Source organism: Sapajus apella, unplaced genomic scaffold, assembly GCF_009761245.1.
Source record: "Sapajus apella isolate SASKATOON/1434 unplaced genomic scaffold, GSC_monkey_1.0 scaffold6, whole genome shotgun sequence".
In the NCBI taxonomy this organism is placed as follows: Eukaryota; Metazoa; Chordata; class Mammalia; order Primates; family Cebidae; genus Sapajus; species Sapajus apella.
In genome coordinates, this window is record NW_022436946.1 from 2,944,244 (window position 1) to 2,963,124 (window position 18,881).

Consider the following 18,881-nt stretch of genomic DNA (forward strand, 5'->3'; position numbering starts at 1 on the left):
GAACCCATATCAAATTCCTAAAAGTCTTAACTCAAATTATAAATATAAACTAATTTGAATAGTCTAATAGAATTTCATACTTTCCTATTTGGTATTATTTTTCACAGAAAATAAAAAGTTTAGATTTATTTTATAGATTACATGTTAATTAAAATAGGTTCATGTGCATAAATTGTTAAAGTAATAAACTTGTGAAGGACACTTAAAAATATTAATACATTTTTTCAAGTTTTTTAAGCTATCAAATTGAAATGAAATAATCCAAAACAACAATTTCAAAAATCTATCTCTTTAAAATAAGGGCTGAGAAGAAAAAAGAAATAAAATTGAAAATATCAGAAGATGACTTTGAAGCACTTGCCTAAATACATGTTGTCTTGAATACTGCTTTACAAACTGTGGTCAAGAACTATTCAATATTTTTTTTAATTTGTTGAAAAGCTATGCTTTTGTAAAACAAACACACACTACAAGCTATGAATGTGCACGTAAATGTTGCAACAATGTCAAGTGGCATTCCAGTTTCTATGTTCACTCTTGATTTCTGTACTTCTCTTGTCTCAGATCATTTAGCACACAGGAACTCTTTACAGCCATAATTTGAGCAACACTAAGGCTTGCACACAAGTTGAGATTTCTAATACGATTACTTGGCCTATTCTGTCATTGTGGCTTTGTGGGAGGAATGTGAGGATGTTACTGAGGATCTCAATGCAAACCTCATACCCCCTCATGTTCTGGATTCAACATGAAACCACGTAACTCTAGCTAGATACAATGGGGGTACAGGCATTGGGTAGTACACCCCATCCCAAATAGGAGAAATTGGCCAAAATTAAGGGGCTACAGGCCCCATACAAGTCCGAAATTCAAATGGGCAATCAATAAACCTTAAATTTCCAAAATTATCTCCTTTGACTTCAAGTCTCACATCCAGGTCACGCTGATGCAAAAGGTGGGTTCCTGTGGTCTTGACCAGCTCCATCCCTGCGGCTCTGCAGGGTATAGACCCTTCTTGGCTGTTATGGGTCGGTGCTGAGAGTCTGCAGCTTTTCCAGGCGTATGGTGCAAGCTGTCAGTGGATCTACCATTCTGGGGTCTGGAGAATGGTGGCCCTCTTCTAACAACTCTACTAGGAAGTGTCCCAGTGGGGACTCTGTGTCAGGGCTCTGACTCCACATTTACCTTCCACACTACCCTAGCAGAAGTTCTCCATGAGGCCTCTACCCCTGCAGCAAACTTCTGCCTGGAAATACAGGCACTTCCGTATACCCTCTGAAATCTAGGTGGAGATTCCCAAACCTCAATTTTTGACTTTTGTGTACTTGCAGACCCAACACCACATGTAAGCCACCAAGGCCTGGGGTGTGCACCCTCTGAAGCAATGGCCTGAGCTCTATGTTGACCCCTTTTAGCCATGGCTGGGACACAGGGCATCAAGTCCTAAGACTGCACAAAGCAGTAAGGCCCTGGGCCCAGCCCTCAAAACTATTTTTTTCCTCCTAGGCCTCCAGCCTGTGATAGAAGGGACTAGCCCTGGAAGCATTTATCCCATGGTCTTGGTGATTAACATTCAGCACCTTGTTACTTATGCAAATTTCTGTAGTAGGCTTAAATTTCTTCCCAGAAAATGGATTTTTTTTTCTAGTGCGTCATCAGACTGCAAAATTTTCAAACTTTTATGCTCTGCTTCCTCTTGAACACTTTCCTGCTTAGAAATTTTTTTCACCAGATACACCAAATCATCTCTCTCAAGTTTAAAGTTCCACAGATCTCTCTGACAGGGGCAAAAAGCCACCAGTCTCTTTGCTAAAGCACAGTAAGACTCACTTTTGCTCCAGTACCCAACAAGTCCCTCAGCTCCATCTGAGACCACCTCAGCCTGGACGTCATTGTCCATATCACTCTCAGCATTTTGGTCAAAGCCATTCAACAAATCTCTGGGAAGTCTGAAACTTTCCCACATCCTTCTGTCTTCTGAATCCTTCAAGTCTCCAGGAAGTTGCAAACTTTACCACATCTTTCTGTCTTCCTCTGAGCCCTTCAAACTGTTCTAGACTCTGTGTGTTACCCAGTTCTGTAGTCACTGCCACATTTTTGGATAGCTTTACAGCAGTGCCCCACTCCTGGTACCAATTTACTGTATTAGTTCTCGTGCTGCTAATAAAGGCATATCTGAAGCTGAGTAACTTATAAAGAAAAGAGGTTTAATTGACTCACAGTTCAGCATGACTGGGGAAGCCTCAGGAAACTTACCGTCATGGTGGAGGGAGAAGAAAACATGTCCTTAGCATGGTGGAGAGCCTAGCGAAGGGGGAAGCCTCTTATAAAAGCATCAGATCTCATGAGAACTTACTATCATGAGAATAGCATGCGGGAAACTGCCCCCATGATTCAATTACCTCCCACTAGATACCTCCCTCTACACATGGGGAACACAGGAATTACAACTCAAGATGGGATTTGAGTAAGGACACAGCAAAACCTCATCAGTATTAAATTACAAAATAAAACAAAAATTATCCTATACTGATCAAACTTCGAAACTGGTGTATTTGATACTCACTTCTTTAAGGTATACACAGATAATTTCGAAAAGCAATATGGCAATTTGTCAAGAGCCATAGAAAACCTCTTTCCTTCGAAATGTCACCATGGGAAATTCATTGTAATAAAATAATTCAACAAAATATTTTTATTACTATCTATGAAATCAAAAAGGAAAGTATACTCACTCCTATATTTTTATTTAATATGTAAAAAAACTGATTATAAAATCAAGAAAAATGTTCAACAAAAGAATAAATGCTTGAGTAAACTACATAGCTCTTAAACTATTACATCATAAGCTGGTTAAAAATAGTAATGCTTTAGACATAATAGAAGAAAAAATACCAAACAGGCATATTAAGAATATACAAAGTAAAAATTTATATGTATCAGGAAAAAAGTCTCAGAACAGATAAAAAAATTCTTGCTCCTGCTTTACTCCATCCTTAGCCAGCACACTCACCTCTATTGCACTTCTTTTTTTTTTTTGAGACAGAGTCTCACTCTATTGCCAGGCTGAAGTGCAGCGGCATGATCTCGGCTCACTGTAACCTCCACCTCCCTGGTTTGAGCAATTATCCTGCCTCAGCCTCCTGAGTAGCTGGGATTACAGGGTGCACCAACACACCCAGCTAATTTTTTGTATTTTTAGTAGAGACGAGGTTTCACCCTGTTGGCCAGGATAGTTTAGATCTCCTGACCTCGTGATTGACCCATCTCGGTCTCCCAAAGTGCTGGAATTACTAGTGTGAGCCACCGTGCCTGGCCTTATTGCACTTTTTAAACTTGTCATCTATTTCCTCTACTTCAATGTTCCACTTCAAGATCCAAAACCTTATCTGAAGACCTTTGCTTCTGTGGTGAAAAAAAATTTTTGTGAAAGAACTTATAATCATATGACAACCCCTTTAATATTTATGAAATCTATCTTCTTTTCCTATCTGCACTTTGGATTCACTCTGACATTATTCAAAATTATTCCCTTTTTCTTTTCAGTCTCTGATTCAAGCCACATTTTCCTTCTCTGGCATTAATCACATGCTGATCTTCCCTACCTTAAATAAAAATGAAAACCTATACCTTACTCCTCCTAATGACACATAATTGATACCTGTATCTCACCAGATACATGTTATACACTAGTATGCATTTTCCCTTGTGAATCCAGCAATCTTTTCCTTCCTTCCTTCCTTCTTTCCTTCTTTCCTTCCTTCCCTCCCTCCCTCATTCCTTCCCTCCTTCCCTCCCTCCATCCCTCCCTCCCTCATTCCTTCCTTCCTTCCTTCTTTTTGAGACTTGCTCTGTTGCTGCAAGTCTCAAAAAAAAAAAAAAAAGTGCAATGGTGCTATGGAGCTATCTCCGCTCACTGCAACTTCTGCCTTCTGGGTTCGAGCAATTCTCCTGCCTCTGTCTCCTGAGTAACTGGGATTACAGGTGCGTGCCACCATGCCTGGCTAATTTCTGTATTTTTACTAGAGATGGGGTTTCACCCTACCGGCCAGGCTGCTCTCAAACTCGCGACCTCGTGATCCACCCACCTTGGCCTCCCAAAGTGATGGGATTACAGGCACAAGCCACCTCACCTGGTCTTGTTTTTCTTTCTTTTAATGTCCCTACATCCTGGCTCATGTTTGAAATGATGCTAATAAGGCAATCTCACAAATTAATCCTTCCTACAATATATCTCCTTGCCTTCCATTATCATTCTCATCAATCTTTCTGTAGCCCCAAACTATCAAACCAAATGATCTCGTATTATGCTGGCTTTCTTTTTGTACCTGTGTGCCTGTTCAGAATCTCCTAGGCCTCTTTTCTACTTTCTATTTTGGTGACTTTCAAGATAAAATACCAGTGCTGGGAGTTTTGACTCTTAAGGGTTCTGAGCTGGCAGGAAACCATATTGTAGGTGCTCCCTTTTCCTTTTTCTTATATTCAAGCGATATCACAGCCATTTTAGTAATTACTACTGGTCACACGTATTTCAAGGGCTTATTAAATGTCAACTTTCAAAGTTAAGAAAACCATGTCAATGATATAAAAATGGATTTGTATAACAGTAAGTTTCATTATATATGTAATATCAGTTTCAATAGTGATGACTTAAAAAACAAATATAGGGAATAGCCTAAAAATAGAGGCAAGGATTGTAGCACCTGAAATTAATAGAAGTCATGGATGAGCGCAATCTTGGGCATATACTTACACAGCTACTAAAGGAGGTGTTCTAATGTCAAAAGACAGAGTTATCAATCTAGTAGACATAGTTTTCTGGCAATATGAGATTGTAACACAAAGCTATAATAGTCACCTTTCTTGAGACAGGTGATTAAAAATAAAGCAGCAGCAGGTCTGAAGTCACAAGAACACAAAGTAGTGTGGTAATCTCACTATGCGAGCTGGCTTGATTGTTCCCTGTATTTGACCAGTTATTGCAGGTAGAATTATTCGCTAATTTATTATACAGTGTAGGGAGAAGACACCAGAATTGTGCTAAGCAAATACAAGTCAAAATGTTATCTTAAAAATAATAAAGCAAATGGTAGTTTATCATAGGTGTGAGATCTGGGGATTAAGACTGGGAGAAAATATTCTAGTTTTGAGAGAATAAAGATACTATAGATAAATCTGGAGTGAGTTGTAGAATGACTATTTCTGAAGACAGTAATAAAATAAAAATAAACTAAGGTTAAAACTTTTTGACTGACATACTAAAAGTAACATGAAAAAGGGTAAGGTTAACTGATGAGGCACTTCAAACTTTAAAAGTCCATAAACTCAGAGAGATCTTCACTCATTAGATGAAATTACATACAAATGTCTGTGGACTTTTTCTTAACAGATGGAAGACCAAGTGGCATGATCACAAAAGGATTATGGGAGTACAGATATTGCTTCAACATACTGATTTCATTTCCCTCAGATATCTATCAAGTAATGAGATTGCTGGATCATATGGTAGTTCTATTTTTAACTTTTTGAATAATCTCCATATGATTTTCCATAATGGCTGTACTAATTTACATTCCACCAATTATATGTGTGGGTTCCTGTTTTTGCACATACTAACACTTATTGTTTGTCTTCTTTGACAGCTGCCATTCTAACTGGAGTGAAGTGATATATTATCATGGTATTATTTCTATTTCTCTGATGATTAGTTATGTCGAACATTTTTTCATATGCCTGGTTGGTCATTTGTATTTCTTTTGAGGAATGTCTATTAAAGGTTTTCTGTCCATTTTTTAATCAGATTTTTTTTTTTTTGGCTATTGATCTGTGTTCCTTATTCTGTAATTAAAATTCTATAATTAATCTTTAGCTAGATGTATAGTTTACAAATATTTTCTCCCATTCTGTAGACTGTATTTTCACTTTGTTAATTGTTTCCTTTGTGCTGAAGGATCTTTTTAATTTGCTGTAATTACATTTGTCTATTTTGGCTTTTGTTGCCTGCACTTTTGAGGTCCTATCCAAAAAAATCCATGCCCATGTCATGAAGTATTTCCCATGTACTCTTCCAATAGTTTCATAGTTTCGGGTCTTACATTTACATTTTTAATACATTTTTTAGCAGATTTTTGTGTATGGTGAAAGATAGGGGTGTGGTTTTAGTCTTACACATGTGGATATCCTATTTTCCCAGCACCATTTACTGAAAAGAATGTCCTTTCCCTAATTTTTGTTATTCATATCTTTGTTGAAAATCAGCTGGCTACGGATACAGACATTAATTTCTGGGCTCTCTATTCCACTCCATTGGTCTATGTGTCTCTTTTTAGGCCAATACCATGCTGTTTTGATTACTATGGTTTTGTACTATGTTTTGAAGCTGGTAGTGTAATGTCTTTTGTTCTGTGTTTTGCGTTTACTTGTTTGGATAAATATTACTTTCACTATTTAAAATCTTTTATGGTTTCATATGAATTTTAGAAACCTTTTTTCTATTTTTGTGAACAATGTCATTGGTTTTATGTAGGAATTACATGGAATCTATAGCTTACTTTGGGTAGTATGGACATTTTGACAATATAAATTCTTCCAGTCCATGAAAAAGAGATACAGTCCCATTTGTGCACTTCAATTTCTTTCCTCAATGTTTTATAGTTTTCAGTGTAGATATATTTTACCTCCTCTGTTAAATTTAATCCTATCTTTTTTCAGTAACTATTGTAAATGGAATTATTGTCTTGACTTCTTTTTCAGATAGTTCACTATTAGCATCCAGAAATGTTACTGATTACTGAACACTGATTTTTCTATCCTGCAACTTTACTAAATTCACTTAAAAGTTTTAACAGTTTTTCAGTGGAATCTTCAAGATTTTCTATATATGTAATGTTATTCTGTTTGCAAAGAGGGATAATTTGGCTCTCTCCTTTACATTCAGGATGTCTTTGTCTTGCCTGATTGCTCTGGCTAGGACTTCCAGTACTATGTTGGCTAGAACTGGTGTAAGTGCACAAGTAATTCCCTAGGACGAATCCCGCTTGATTGTAGTATGTGATCTTTTTAATGTATTGTTTAATTCAGTTTGCTAGCACTTTGTTAGAAATTTTTGCATCTATGTTCATCAGAGGTATTGTTGGTAGTTTTCTTTTTTTGTTGTCTGTTACCGAGTTTCAGTATCATTGTGATGCTGGCCTCACAGAACGAGTTTCGGAGAATTCTCTCCTCTTCAATCGATTTTTTGAAACAGTTTGAGGTGGACTGATATTCTTCTTTGTATGTTTGGTAAAACTCAGCACTGAATCTGTCCAGATCTGGGCTTTTCATTACTGGGAGACTACTTTTATTACTGATTCAATTTCCTCATTTGTTATTGGTCTGTTCAAATTTTCCATTTTGTTCCTAAGTCAATCTTGGTAGGCTGTATGTGCCCAGAAATTTATACACCTTTTTTTTTAGATTACTCAATTTGTTGATATGTAATTGTTCATAATAGTCTCTGCTGATCGTTTCTATTATGCTGGTTGTAATGTTAGTTGGGCAAGGTGTATTGGCTTTGGTTCTGGGTGGAGGCATTGTGTAGTCTCCATGCCATTTCTTCAGCTGCAATCCCTGTCAGCAATGTCTGTGAGTGCCTCAGTGGCTTAGGCTGTAGACATCTGTGGCAACAGTGGTACACTTAAAACAGGTTTGGGCTTGATGGGCTGATTTTCAGGTTGATTTGGGGGTGAACTTAATGAAGGCAGGTTTGCTGAGCTTTTTATTCCTACTGAAGGCACAGGTTCATGGCAGTTCAACTGGCTCAGGTGCTGATCTGCCAGGTGAGGGTCTACTGGACTGTTTTTCCAGCAAGGAATAAGGACATGCAGTGCTGCAGCCAGCCCCAGGATGCCTCTCCCATTGTACAGGATCATCTGTTTTTTTCGGAGGCAGCATTCTACATAGATATGGGCACCAGAGCCACAACTGTTTCTGGCTGCAGGCTCTGAGCAACTGGGATCATGGCATTGTAGTTGCCTATGTGAGCATGGTGGAATGATAGTAGAGCCTTCAAGAGTGGAGAAATGAAGTGGCTACTGGTCCCCTGAGCAGAGAGCTCTCAAGCACTGGCTGTAGTTTCAAAATAGCACCATACCATAGCAGCCTGGGTCACGGGATGGTAAGGGTATGCACATTACTCATTCTCTGGAGCCATGCAGCTTCATGAAAATTTCTTGAAGCTCTACAAACTGGGATCAGGGCCTATGAGGACTGTAGAATTCTACCAGAGAAGGACTGCATGTGCCTGCAGTGGTAATGGGAACTGTTGGGGGCCTATGGCTTACGTTTTTCCAACAAGGAAAAGTGCTTCCTGGCTTAAAGTTGATCTCCATAGGGGAGACAGGGCAGCAGAGTTAGGGAGTCTTGCTCCCCATCTATGCTGTCATCCTGGGTTGCCATACTCCACAGGGAACTGGCCACTCCCTTTCTGCACTCCATCACTTTCCTTCAGAGGCTCTAGTCAAATTTTAGTTGTTTGTTCTTTTTAGTCTTTTTGTGTGTGAGTGTGGGAGAGGGATGGTGATTAGCAACAGGCACTTCTAGTCAGCCATCTTGCTCAAGGACCCAATATTCACTTTTAGCTTGCATAATAAAGAGATGCTTTTCCCAAAGCTGACAATTATTTGATTGGTGATCATTTTTGAGGAAAACTAACTCTTCTGATGTTCTGTAGCTCAAAACCCTAGAGTTCATCTGAGAACCTATTTGAATCCATCCAAAGTTGTTTCTTGTTGAAAATTTGGCCCCACTGACACCATCTTATACAGTCTACAAGTGAAAAGAAAAGTGCAGAAGTAGGGCGAAAAGGAACTAGAGTTTATCAAACACCTATAATGTGCCAGACATATATTATTTCATTTAGTCCTTCATGAAAAATTTAATAAAGTAGGAATTATTGTCTCTGTTTACTAAAGTAAGGAGAAAAGGTCAGTGAGGTTAAGCAACTTACCAAACATAACACAGTAAGTGGTAGAACTTGGATTTGGACCCCAGTCTAATAATCCAAATCGTCAATTATTTCTACTAAATCAGGGACTTTCACATATTTTAATCATGACCCACAGGAGGAAGTGCATTTTACTTCATGATCCAGTACACAGACAAATATATACTATTCAATAAAAGTTTCATGAATCAATACTTACCCTTAAAACATGCAGTGTTTTCTATCTCCTATTCTAGTTTATAAGTTAGAAACTGATAGTCACGACTGGCAAAATTATTTTCACAACCCACTAATGAAACATCATATGTGATTTTTTCTGATATCAAAAAGGACTAACGTATATTTTTTAAAATCACTGCAATAAATCACAGCCTTTCTTTCTCAAATATGATTCTCAATTTAGGAAGGAGTATTAGATTCTTCAGTTATAAAATTCAGTTAACTTTGCCACTTTTACACTTGCTTTGTGGAAGCTCGATAAGTGAACAAGCATCGTAGGCGTTTGTCAGAGGTAATCAAACATCTGAGACAACCAGTGCATGTGAGACCGCTGATACAACAAGCATGTTACAAGGCTTTATATATTCATCTAATTTTTTTAACAATCCAATGAAGTAGACAATATTATTATTTGCATTTTACAGATACAGCACCAGGCAGAGAAGGCTTATTTGGTTTGCCAAAGATTACACAATGAGTGAACACCTGAAGTGGGATTCAGACCCAGATAGTCTGACTCCAGAGTTCACACAGTAATGTGCTGACTGCCATTCACCATGGAACTTCGCATCTGATTCACATTAGTTTCTCAAAGAAACAACTTCAATGGAATTGACTCGACATTTAACTTCTGACTTACTAAGGAAGAACTGGCTCTATGTCCTTAATAAAACTGCTATAAAAATGCTTTATTACCCTATGCAAGAGAAAATCTGGTTTCTCCAGATCTAAGTTTTATTTGTTTTATTTTATTGGAAAATAAAAGCTATGTAACACCTCAATTCCATTTTTTGTCAGAATTTGCCTTTGCCTCAGAGTTAAACTAAGCATTTTTAACAGTAACCCTTTATCACTATCTTTTCAGTACACATGCCTATCTTCTTCACATTCAGCACCACTATGCTAGGAGCTGAACGATGACAAGTGAGACAGGTATCTCTAAGGCTTTCGCTGAGGTGAATGTCTAACGGGGGTGACATACATTCAATAAATAATTTCATTACTAATGACATGTATAGGTTGCAGAAAGAAAAAGTACTGCATGCTTTGAAAGTATATTATTGGAGGACCTAATCTGGCCAATGAGGCTAGAATATATTTAAGGTTGCATATTTTTGCTGAGCCACAAAGGATGATAGGGAATCCACCTCAAATTCCTTCTAGGCAAAGAGAAGAAAATGTAGAAGACCCTGAGAATAAAAGGACGGCTGTTTATAAACTTTGGTAACTTGCCAACAGGAACTGTATGTACAACACATTCCATTGGCATCTGTTCATGATACCTGATAGGAACAGGAAAAAGATGAGCACCGCCCAGCTTAATGAATAGAGGCTGATTCTGCTCTAGGTGGGAGTGGGTAGCATAGTTCTCGATTTTGGCTGAACATTAGAATGTGGAAAGCTATTTCCAGGAAAGAGACCAGGGACTGAGAGAAAAAAAAGACCATGTTTAATTTACTGAATTTCCCATCTTAGGTGACAAAGAAATTGAGAAACTAGAAAACACTGTAAGGAAACAGTGATCCTTTTGATCTACTTAACAGTATACCTATGTCATTTAATGACAAAGGATACATTCTAAGGAATGCACCATGGACAATTTTGTCATTGTACGAACATCAGAGTGTGACTTACACAAATCTAGATGATATACTACATATCTAGGCTATATTGTAAAGCCTATTACTCCTAAGTTATAAACCTGTGTAGCATACTACTGTACTAAGTATTGTAGGCAATTGTAATATAATGCTAAGTATTTGTGTATATAAACAGGAAACATACAGTAAAATAAGGTACAATTTATTGGGACCGTTATAGTATATATAGTCCACGACTGATCGTGACACTGTTAGGGAGTGGATGACTGTAACCATAAATTTTCATTTCTAATTCTATGAAAGGAAAAGTATTACTCCTATCTTGAAGAAACCTGAACTCATAAATATTAACATTTAGGAGTAAAAACTGGAACAGGTAGAATACAGAGGAAAAAAAATCTTCCCTGAACTGTTGGCTTTGTTGCCAATCAATATTTGTTAAAATGACTAGATAAGAATAGAACATAATTAGTCACTATTAATTTGAATATTTAGCCAACTCATTTCATTTTGTATTATAATCATAGGTTTTTTTTTTCTGGTTTCCTTCCTGTTTTTATTTGCTACCATGATTTTCCTATTTTAATTCCTTTGCCATAGGACAAATGTAACAAATAAAAATCAATCAGTAGCAGGGGATTTCCTTTAAAAAAAAATGGTTTCTCAATTATTTATAGAGTTTATTATGTACCAGGCATTGCTTGAAATGTTTTACATATTTTATCATCTCAATTAATCACAACTAATGTCTGACATTTTATCCATCTATGTCATAAGTAAAGACATTGAAACACAAAGAAGTCAGATAACTGTGCTACAGGTGACACAATGAAGGATGCCATAGTCAATTAAACAGATGCTATACCTCTTAGAGTTCATTTAATCTATTGTTGGAATGTAGCGTATCTGCTGGATCTCAACAAAGGCTAAAAAGAGTGAAGGAAAAGAAAACAACATTCTTACATATATTTTTAGCCTGGTACCTTAACTCAAATGAGTTGAACTGAAATGGGAGATGAGATTAAAAAGCAAGTGAGCCAGTTGTAATACCTGTGGTTATAAACTGGTATACAAAAAATACACCAGTGTTTCTAAATGTTAAGAGTACAGCAGAATTTCCTGTAGGTCTAGTTAAAACGCAGATTGGTAGGTCCTTACTCCAGTTTCTGGTTCTGTAGGTCTAGGGTAGAATCTGAGAATTTGCATTTCAAAGAGGTTCTCAGCTAATGCTGTTGACCAAGAGACCACAATTTGGGAACCTCTGCATTACACTACATAAATTCACTGTCTACATAGCTATAGTAAATAAAAGCCACAGTAAATAAAACCACATACTTCTCCTGGGGAACTAGAACATAAATAAGAGGGTTTGTTTTAGAAGTTAAAGAGATGTAGAATTTTCAGACATTTTAGTTTCTTTATTGCATTTTTAATGTAACATTTGACACATACAAAAATATATGTAAAATATACAAATGTTTAAGCCATCTAATTTTCATACCTAATTCATATAGTAGCAATCAATGCCTTCAAATACAGCCAACAAACTCTCTTTAATATTAAACTGTATTTGTTTTCATAACTGCCAGATACTCTTATGAGATTCAATTCTGACGAATACGTATAACTTTCATAACATATATAAGTTAAACTTTAAAGCTTTTTTTCTTCATTTTATTCTACAATGATCACTAGTGAACAAACACTATTGTTATTGAAGACTGATCTAGAGAAGGTATCAGGTTTAACAGGAAAAATAATTCAAACTTTTCAAGGTATGTAGCAAAACCACCAAAGACAAGAACACAAAAAAGTATTTTACCCTAAATTTAACAAGTTTGCTCTTTTGTTAAATAAAGAATGCATAAAATTTAAGAATAGGGTAGACCATGTAAAGTAGGCCTTCAAAATTAATGATAAAATAGCCTTCCATGCTATTTGAAGAATCATATACAATAAATATTGGCAATGAAGTAAATCTTACCCAGATCTAGTCGTTTTGAATTCCACCTTGAGGATAGGTTTGCATGGTTCTGGCTTCTTCCCATCCTTTAACTGTTTTCCTAAAATATATTTTCCTGCATTAAATTCTAAAATTCTAAGTTACTCTACATTCTTACATTGATAGTTTACAAAATTAAAGTGAAATATAATGAAATCTACCATGAAACATTTTAAAATGATTTTAAAGGAAGCATTTAATACACAATAGATATTTTTAAAATAATCAGGCAAAGTTACCGTTTGAAATTTGGTGCTAAAAAGCAAATATAATAATAAATAACTTAGTAAGTACATCTAGGTGATAAAATTCTAGCAGAGAAACTGATAGTTTTTCCATTGTTCTTAATTGCAGATAAGCAAAACAGAATTTCAATTTGCTAAATAAATTCATTTTAAAACAGCAAGATTTGAGAAAAATAAATCTAAATCACATTTTCACCCTAATGTGACAAGCTGCAATGTTAAACCCTACATTTATTCTCCTTAAGTAAATCCATCCACTGTAATACCAAAAAGACTGCTAAAATACACCAACTTCTATAAAATGTGGCAGAGGCTCTTTTTGTCAAAGAAATTTAATTATTTTTTAAAATGCTGATTTCAGTTATCTATTTCTACATGTTTACTGCAGGAACTACAGAAAACTAAAAAAATAAAGAAAACAAAGCATTTATATCCCATATTTTAGAGATTAATCACTGTCCACATTACATTTCTTCTGGCAAATCACCTAACTTGGGAATGGTCTGAGGGATCCCTGACACTCATCCCTAACCCACATCTCTTAATCCTCTTTCACAGCTTTATTTTTTCTCCATAGTACTTGTCACGTTCTAGCAACCTTTATATTTAACTTCTTTGTTTATTATTTGCCTAACTGGCAGGTATGTAAATTCTAGGAAAGCAATTTTCTTTTTTTTTTTTTGAGACAGGTCTCACTCCTGTAGCCCAGGTTGGAGTACAGTGGCATGATCATGGCTCAGCGCAGCCTCAACCTCCCGGGCTTAAGTGAGCCTCCAAACTCAGCCTCTCAAGTAATTAACTGGACCACAGGTATATACCACCATGTCTGGATACATATTTTTAAAGTTTTTTTAGAGATGGGGCTTTACCATGTTAATCAGAGTGGTATCAAACTCCTGGGCTCAAGGGAGCTGTTCATCTTAGTCTCCTGAAGTGCTGCGATTATGGGCGTAATCGATTACGAGCCACCGCACCCGGCCAGGAAAGCGAATATTTTAGCGTATTTGTTTTCTGTTGTGGTATCCCTGGTGACAAACATTGTTTGGCATATAGTATATCTTGGTAAAGATTTACTCCAGAGAGGTTGTGTCAATTTATAGTTCCATTCGCAGCATAAGACAGTATTTTGCCATATCCTTTCCCTAGCAATATTTTTTTTTCTTTCACTGATCATTAAATAAAAAGGGTAACTTATTTTAATCTGATCTGTTTTGATCCCTAATGGTCACGTATACTTCTTCTTTTAAAAAATAGCTTGCCGTCCTTTATCAATGCTTCTATGTAATTTTCCTTGTATTAGAAAATAAATTTTATATTCCAACCTTATTGACATTTCGTCAATCATGTATGCTGCAAATATCTTCCCTAGTGAATTCTTACAAATTAAAAAATTGTACAGAACTACACATCTAAATAATCAAGTCTATCAGCCTTATCATGCTCCAATTTAAAAAATATATAAAATCCTAAAATATCAAGTCTTCCAAAATTAATTTATAAATTTAATGTAATTAGAATCTCAAACAGCTTTTCTTAAATTTGGACAAAGTGACCTTAAAGTTCACATGGTAGCCTAAATACCTATGAACAGCTAAGGAAACTACCAAAAAGATCGACTTCCAAGGTGATAAATATTATAGGTAGGAGACAGGTATGAGTGGGGCAGGAGAGGGCTCTAGAAATGTCAGGTGATGGTTTGACAATTATCACACTGCCTCATTAAAAGTGATAAATTGGCAGCCAGTGACAGAGAGAACCCATTTCCTGACGGTCCAACCTGTTGCACTGAAGTGTTAACTGAATGCAAGTGCCAGGGAGATGCAACTTCCCAGGGCTGTGCAGTATGACAAAATGGTGGAGTATGACCTTCGGGAGGCACTCCACTGGAAAAGGGAGGAAAGCCTCAGATGGCCATGTGTACAAATTCCTAAACACACTGCACATGTTCACCTCCCAAGAATAAGGAGGGCATTGCACATATGGGCAGCCCCCCGCCAAGGAATAATCATGGGAAAGGGACAAGCTTCTGAAGTCCTAGGATCAGAGTTAAACACTGCACTTGTTCTCCAATTTGCCCAGCTGGATCTCTTCCAAGTATTTCTTCCCTGTTATAAAGCCTTTTTAATAAATTTCATTCCTGCTCTGAAATTTGCCTTGGTCCCTTTTTCTGCTTTATGCCCCTCAGTCAAATACTTTCTTCTGAGGAGGCAAGAATTAACGTTATTGTAGATCCATACAGATACACTGCTGGTAACTCAGATATATGCAACCAGTAACAGGAGGACCCTGGTGAATTTGCTCTCCAACAAAAATGAAAATACTAGTAAAACAACTAAGTTAACCATTTTAGAACTCTGGAGAACGACCAAGCCACTAATAAGATCAAAAATCATCTACCCATTAGGAATTACTGAACTTCAGTAACATGAGTGGTCAGGGGACAGAGAACTGTGATGTTTTTAAGGAAGATCTACTTCTATCCCCTGGCTACCCAGCTCAGCGGGAGGCTAGCATGAAAGTGCAGTAGTATCAGGCAACAGAGAAGACTGAAGTTTTCTTGGAGCTCTGTTAAAACCACTTTTGCTACAGCACAATCAACATTTTGTGCAAACTTGCAGCTCCTTAGAAAAGTCTATTCCCAAAGTGCTGTGGCTATTTCATTTGACACAGACCTCAAATATAAGGGACAAAAATCCCTACCCTCAGGGCATTCCAGAATAACAGCAATCTGCTAGAAGTATTACAGTACTGCTACCTAAGGCTGTAGTTTCAGTTGAAGCAAATAGAACTCAGGCAGAAATTTAAAAGAAAAGCTCAGAGAACTAGACACATTCATGGGGTCTAAAAGGCTGTGTATGCTCAGGAAAGAGTGAGGAAAGAAGAAGGCCCTAGTCATTCACTTCTGGCCAACTTTGAGATCCTGAGCAAACAGAAAGTTAAAAAAAAGAGTAAAATTAGTTATAACACCTATTACTGGCAAGGGTGTTGGAAAAGGGATACTCATACATGGCTGGTAGAAATCTGAAGGATATAGCTTTTTTGAAAAATGGTTTGAGAACATTTATTATAAGTAGTAAAACTTCAATATTTGATAGAAACTGTACTATGAAGCATTTATTTCATAGAAACAAAAGGACCAATTCCTATGGCATATGTACAGAGATGGTAACTGCAGCACAATTTGCAGTGTTAAGAAATGAAAACAATGGAAACACCCATTAATTTGGAATAGCTGAATAAGCTATGATACAAAAAAAAAAAAAAAAAAATGGCTCTTACAAAGCCATTAAGTTAAATGAATTAGAGCTACGCCACAACATTTGGAGGAATTTTCCTAAAGTACAGTGATTAAGACGCAAAAAAGAGTTACAAACAATCCAGTTCCACTCTTTAAAAGTTATTTTAAAATGTACAATTATTATTGAACTACAGTCACCCTATTGTAAGTCAAAGGATAAATGTTCGAGGGTATTAAAACCCCATTCTCCATGATGTGCTTATTTCACATGGTATGCTTGCTTGGATCAAAGTACCTCATGTACCCCATAATGTATCTCATGTACCTATTATGTACTCAAAAAAAAAATTAAAGACGCAAAAAGACTAATATAATCCTAATTTTTGTAAAACAATGATCAGAAAAATAATCTCACGTTCATTTGTGTGGATATGTGTTAACAGACATGATTTTAGAAATATACGTATTTTTGGAAGAACATCTAAGATTTTTGACATAGCTTACCTGGTGGGATAAAAAAGGAGATTGAGTTGCTAACACTGGAAAAGGCTGAGGGAGAAGAAACTGATATGACAGGATCCCATTTAAGTATAATAGTATACACATGTGTATGAAAAAAAAACTATCAGTCTTTTTGGTCACTCCCCTCTCTGGTTTTATGCTTGGAAAGTTCTTACCCATAACAAAATTACATGAATCTTTCTTTCTTATAATTTTTAGATTCATTTATTATATTAATCATTTTTGTGATGTGTATTTTGGTACAGAAAAGACATTTTCCTCTTAATTATTAATAAGCTATCAATCATCTGAGTGTAAGTTTAATAGCTCTACTGAGCTATAACTGTTAGACAACAAAGAGCACATATTTAAAGTATACAATCAGATGAGTTTTGACAGAAATATTTACTTGCCAACTCTTTCTATTGAACCATCAGTCTCTCCTTACTAGTATAAAATATCACCTATGTTAAATTTTTATAAATATATATCTGTACACTGGTAATGGACACTTAATCCTATCTTAATTTAAGATCCTGGAGAATCATCCCTTTCCCCTGCTTGTGAAGAAATGATAGTACATGGAATCTTGAATCTCTGACAGCCCAATTTACAAGAACCAAGAAGTGACAGAAGTGACCAAAAACCTGGAAAGAACTGCCAGGGGAAAGGAAAGGATTGCTGAAGTGGAAAAGAGACTGAAAGGAAAATGTATGGAAAAAAAGGAGGCTTAAATCTGAAAAGTAGTCCCTTGTGTCATACATAGAATAAATTAAGAACTTCAACCTCTATTCCAATCTATAGAGAGATGTATATGACCTTTCAGTAAAAAATGTAAATGTTTGCTCTGAAGAAGGTCAGCCGGCTTTTATCTTTCTGCTATGCAGAGTTCTGGCAGGAGAGGCAGGCTGATGATAGAATTTAGGATTATAGACTCAAATTTTACATTTAGCTTCAAACATGATTTTGTTTTATGAAGTGAAACAATTATTCAGAAATAACTCCTTTAACTTATTTCAATATTCAACACCAATCTTTCAGAGGCTGGAACAAATTTTAAAAGGCATTAGATGGTATTTGCTAAACCATTCCAAGTCTGAGCTTCTGTATCTTGCAAAAAACCTGGCTAGATACAAAATTCTTAATTTTCTTCTTGCTCAGTAGTCGTCTGATACTGCTCTACTGTGTTCTAGCATGCAGACTTATAAGTCTAAGCCAGTCTGATTTTTATTCCTTTATAAGTTAACTTTCATTTCTGCTCCTCTGAGAGGAAGGTAATAGAGTAGTTGCATTATCTCTGTAGATGAAAAATGTTGCAGTGTTTAGAGTGATCATCCTGTAATAATTTTGCTGGTAAAAAAACAACAAAACCTTGATCTGCATATTCTGATATCTTTGCAACTAAGATGTTTTAAATAATGTCTCTGATTACTGCTTATGGTCTAGACAGGTTTATTTATTCATCTATAATTCTAGGCTAACCATTTTCTAAATCAAATAGAATAATAAGGCACTATCCATGATTTTATAAGGCACATACAAATGGAAAGACATTTATAGGATTTCACCACTAGGTGTCATTTTATTTCTTAAATGCTGTGCCACCAGAGGAACAAATATAAGTAAGTGCTTGTTCTTTTAACTATCCAGGAACTACCTTGACCAGTCAGTTAACAGATCTGATTAATTATAAAGCCTGGCTTAGTAACTCACATAAACTTCCATCCCACATCTGATTTCTTCTTGTTTCTTACTATTACCTATTTCCCAACTCCTCAAATCACCAAGCCACAAATAATTGGTTTAGTCCTATTGATTCTAATTCCAGAATTTCATTCATACATGTCCATTTCTTCCCATTTCCTCTAATGATATGTGCATTGTTTGTTTATTAATGCAAAGCTTCCTAATTAGCCACCCTCTTCTGGCTCCGGCACACCTGATGTACTATCCTTAAAGTGATATTGTTAAGAGGTAAACTTAATGCTTCGCACTACAAACTCAATTATACTAGGTGTCCATTATGAAGTTCAAACTTTTTATTATACTTTGATATATAATCTTGCCTCTGTACATGGTTCTGTTTTCATTT

At 36.2% G+C, this 18,881-nt stretch overlaps 1 protein-coding gene across 9 annotated transcripts in view; it reads right to left on the reverse strand.

Moving 5' to 3' along the window:
- STXBP5 (syntaxin binding protein 5) overlaps positions 1–18,881 on the reverse strand; it is a 181,028-nt gene that overhangs the window by 80,023 nt on the left and 82,124 nt on the right. For all 9 annotated transcript variants that reach the window (XR_004267725.1, XR_004267723.1, XR_004267722.1 and 6 more), the window contains exon 9: positions 12,788–12,866. Coding sequence is in view for 5 of the 9 variants with exons in the window: in XM_032274510.1 (XP_032130401.1) it covers positions 12,788–12,866 (79 nt within the window). In the remaining 4 variants the exon portion in view is untranslated. The remainder of the gene's footprint in view (positions 1–12,787; positions 12,867–18,881) is intronic.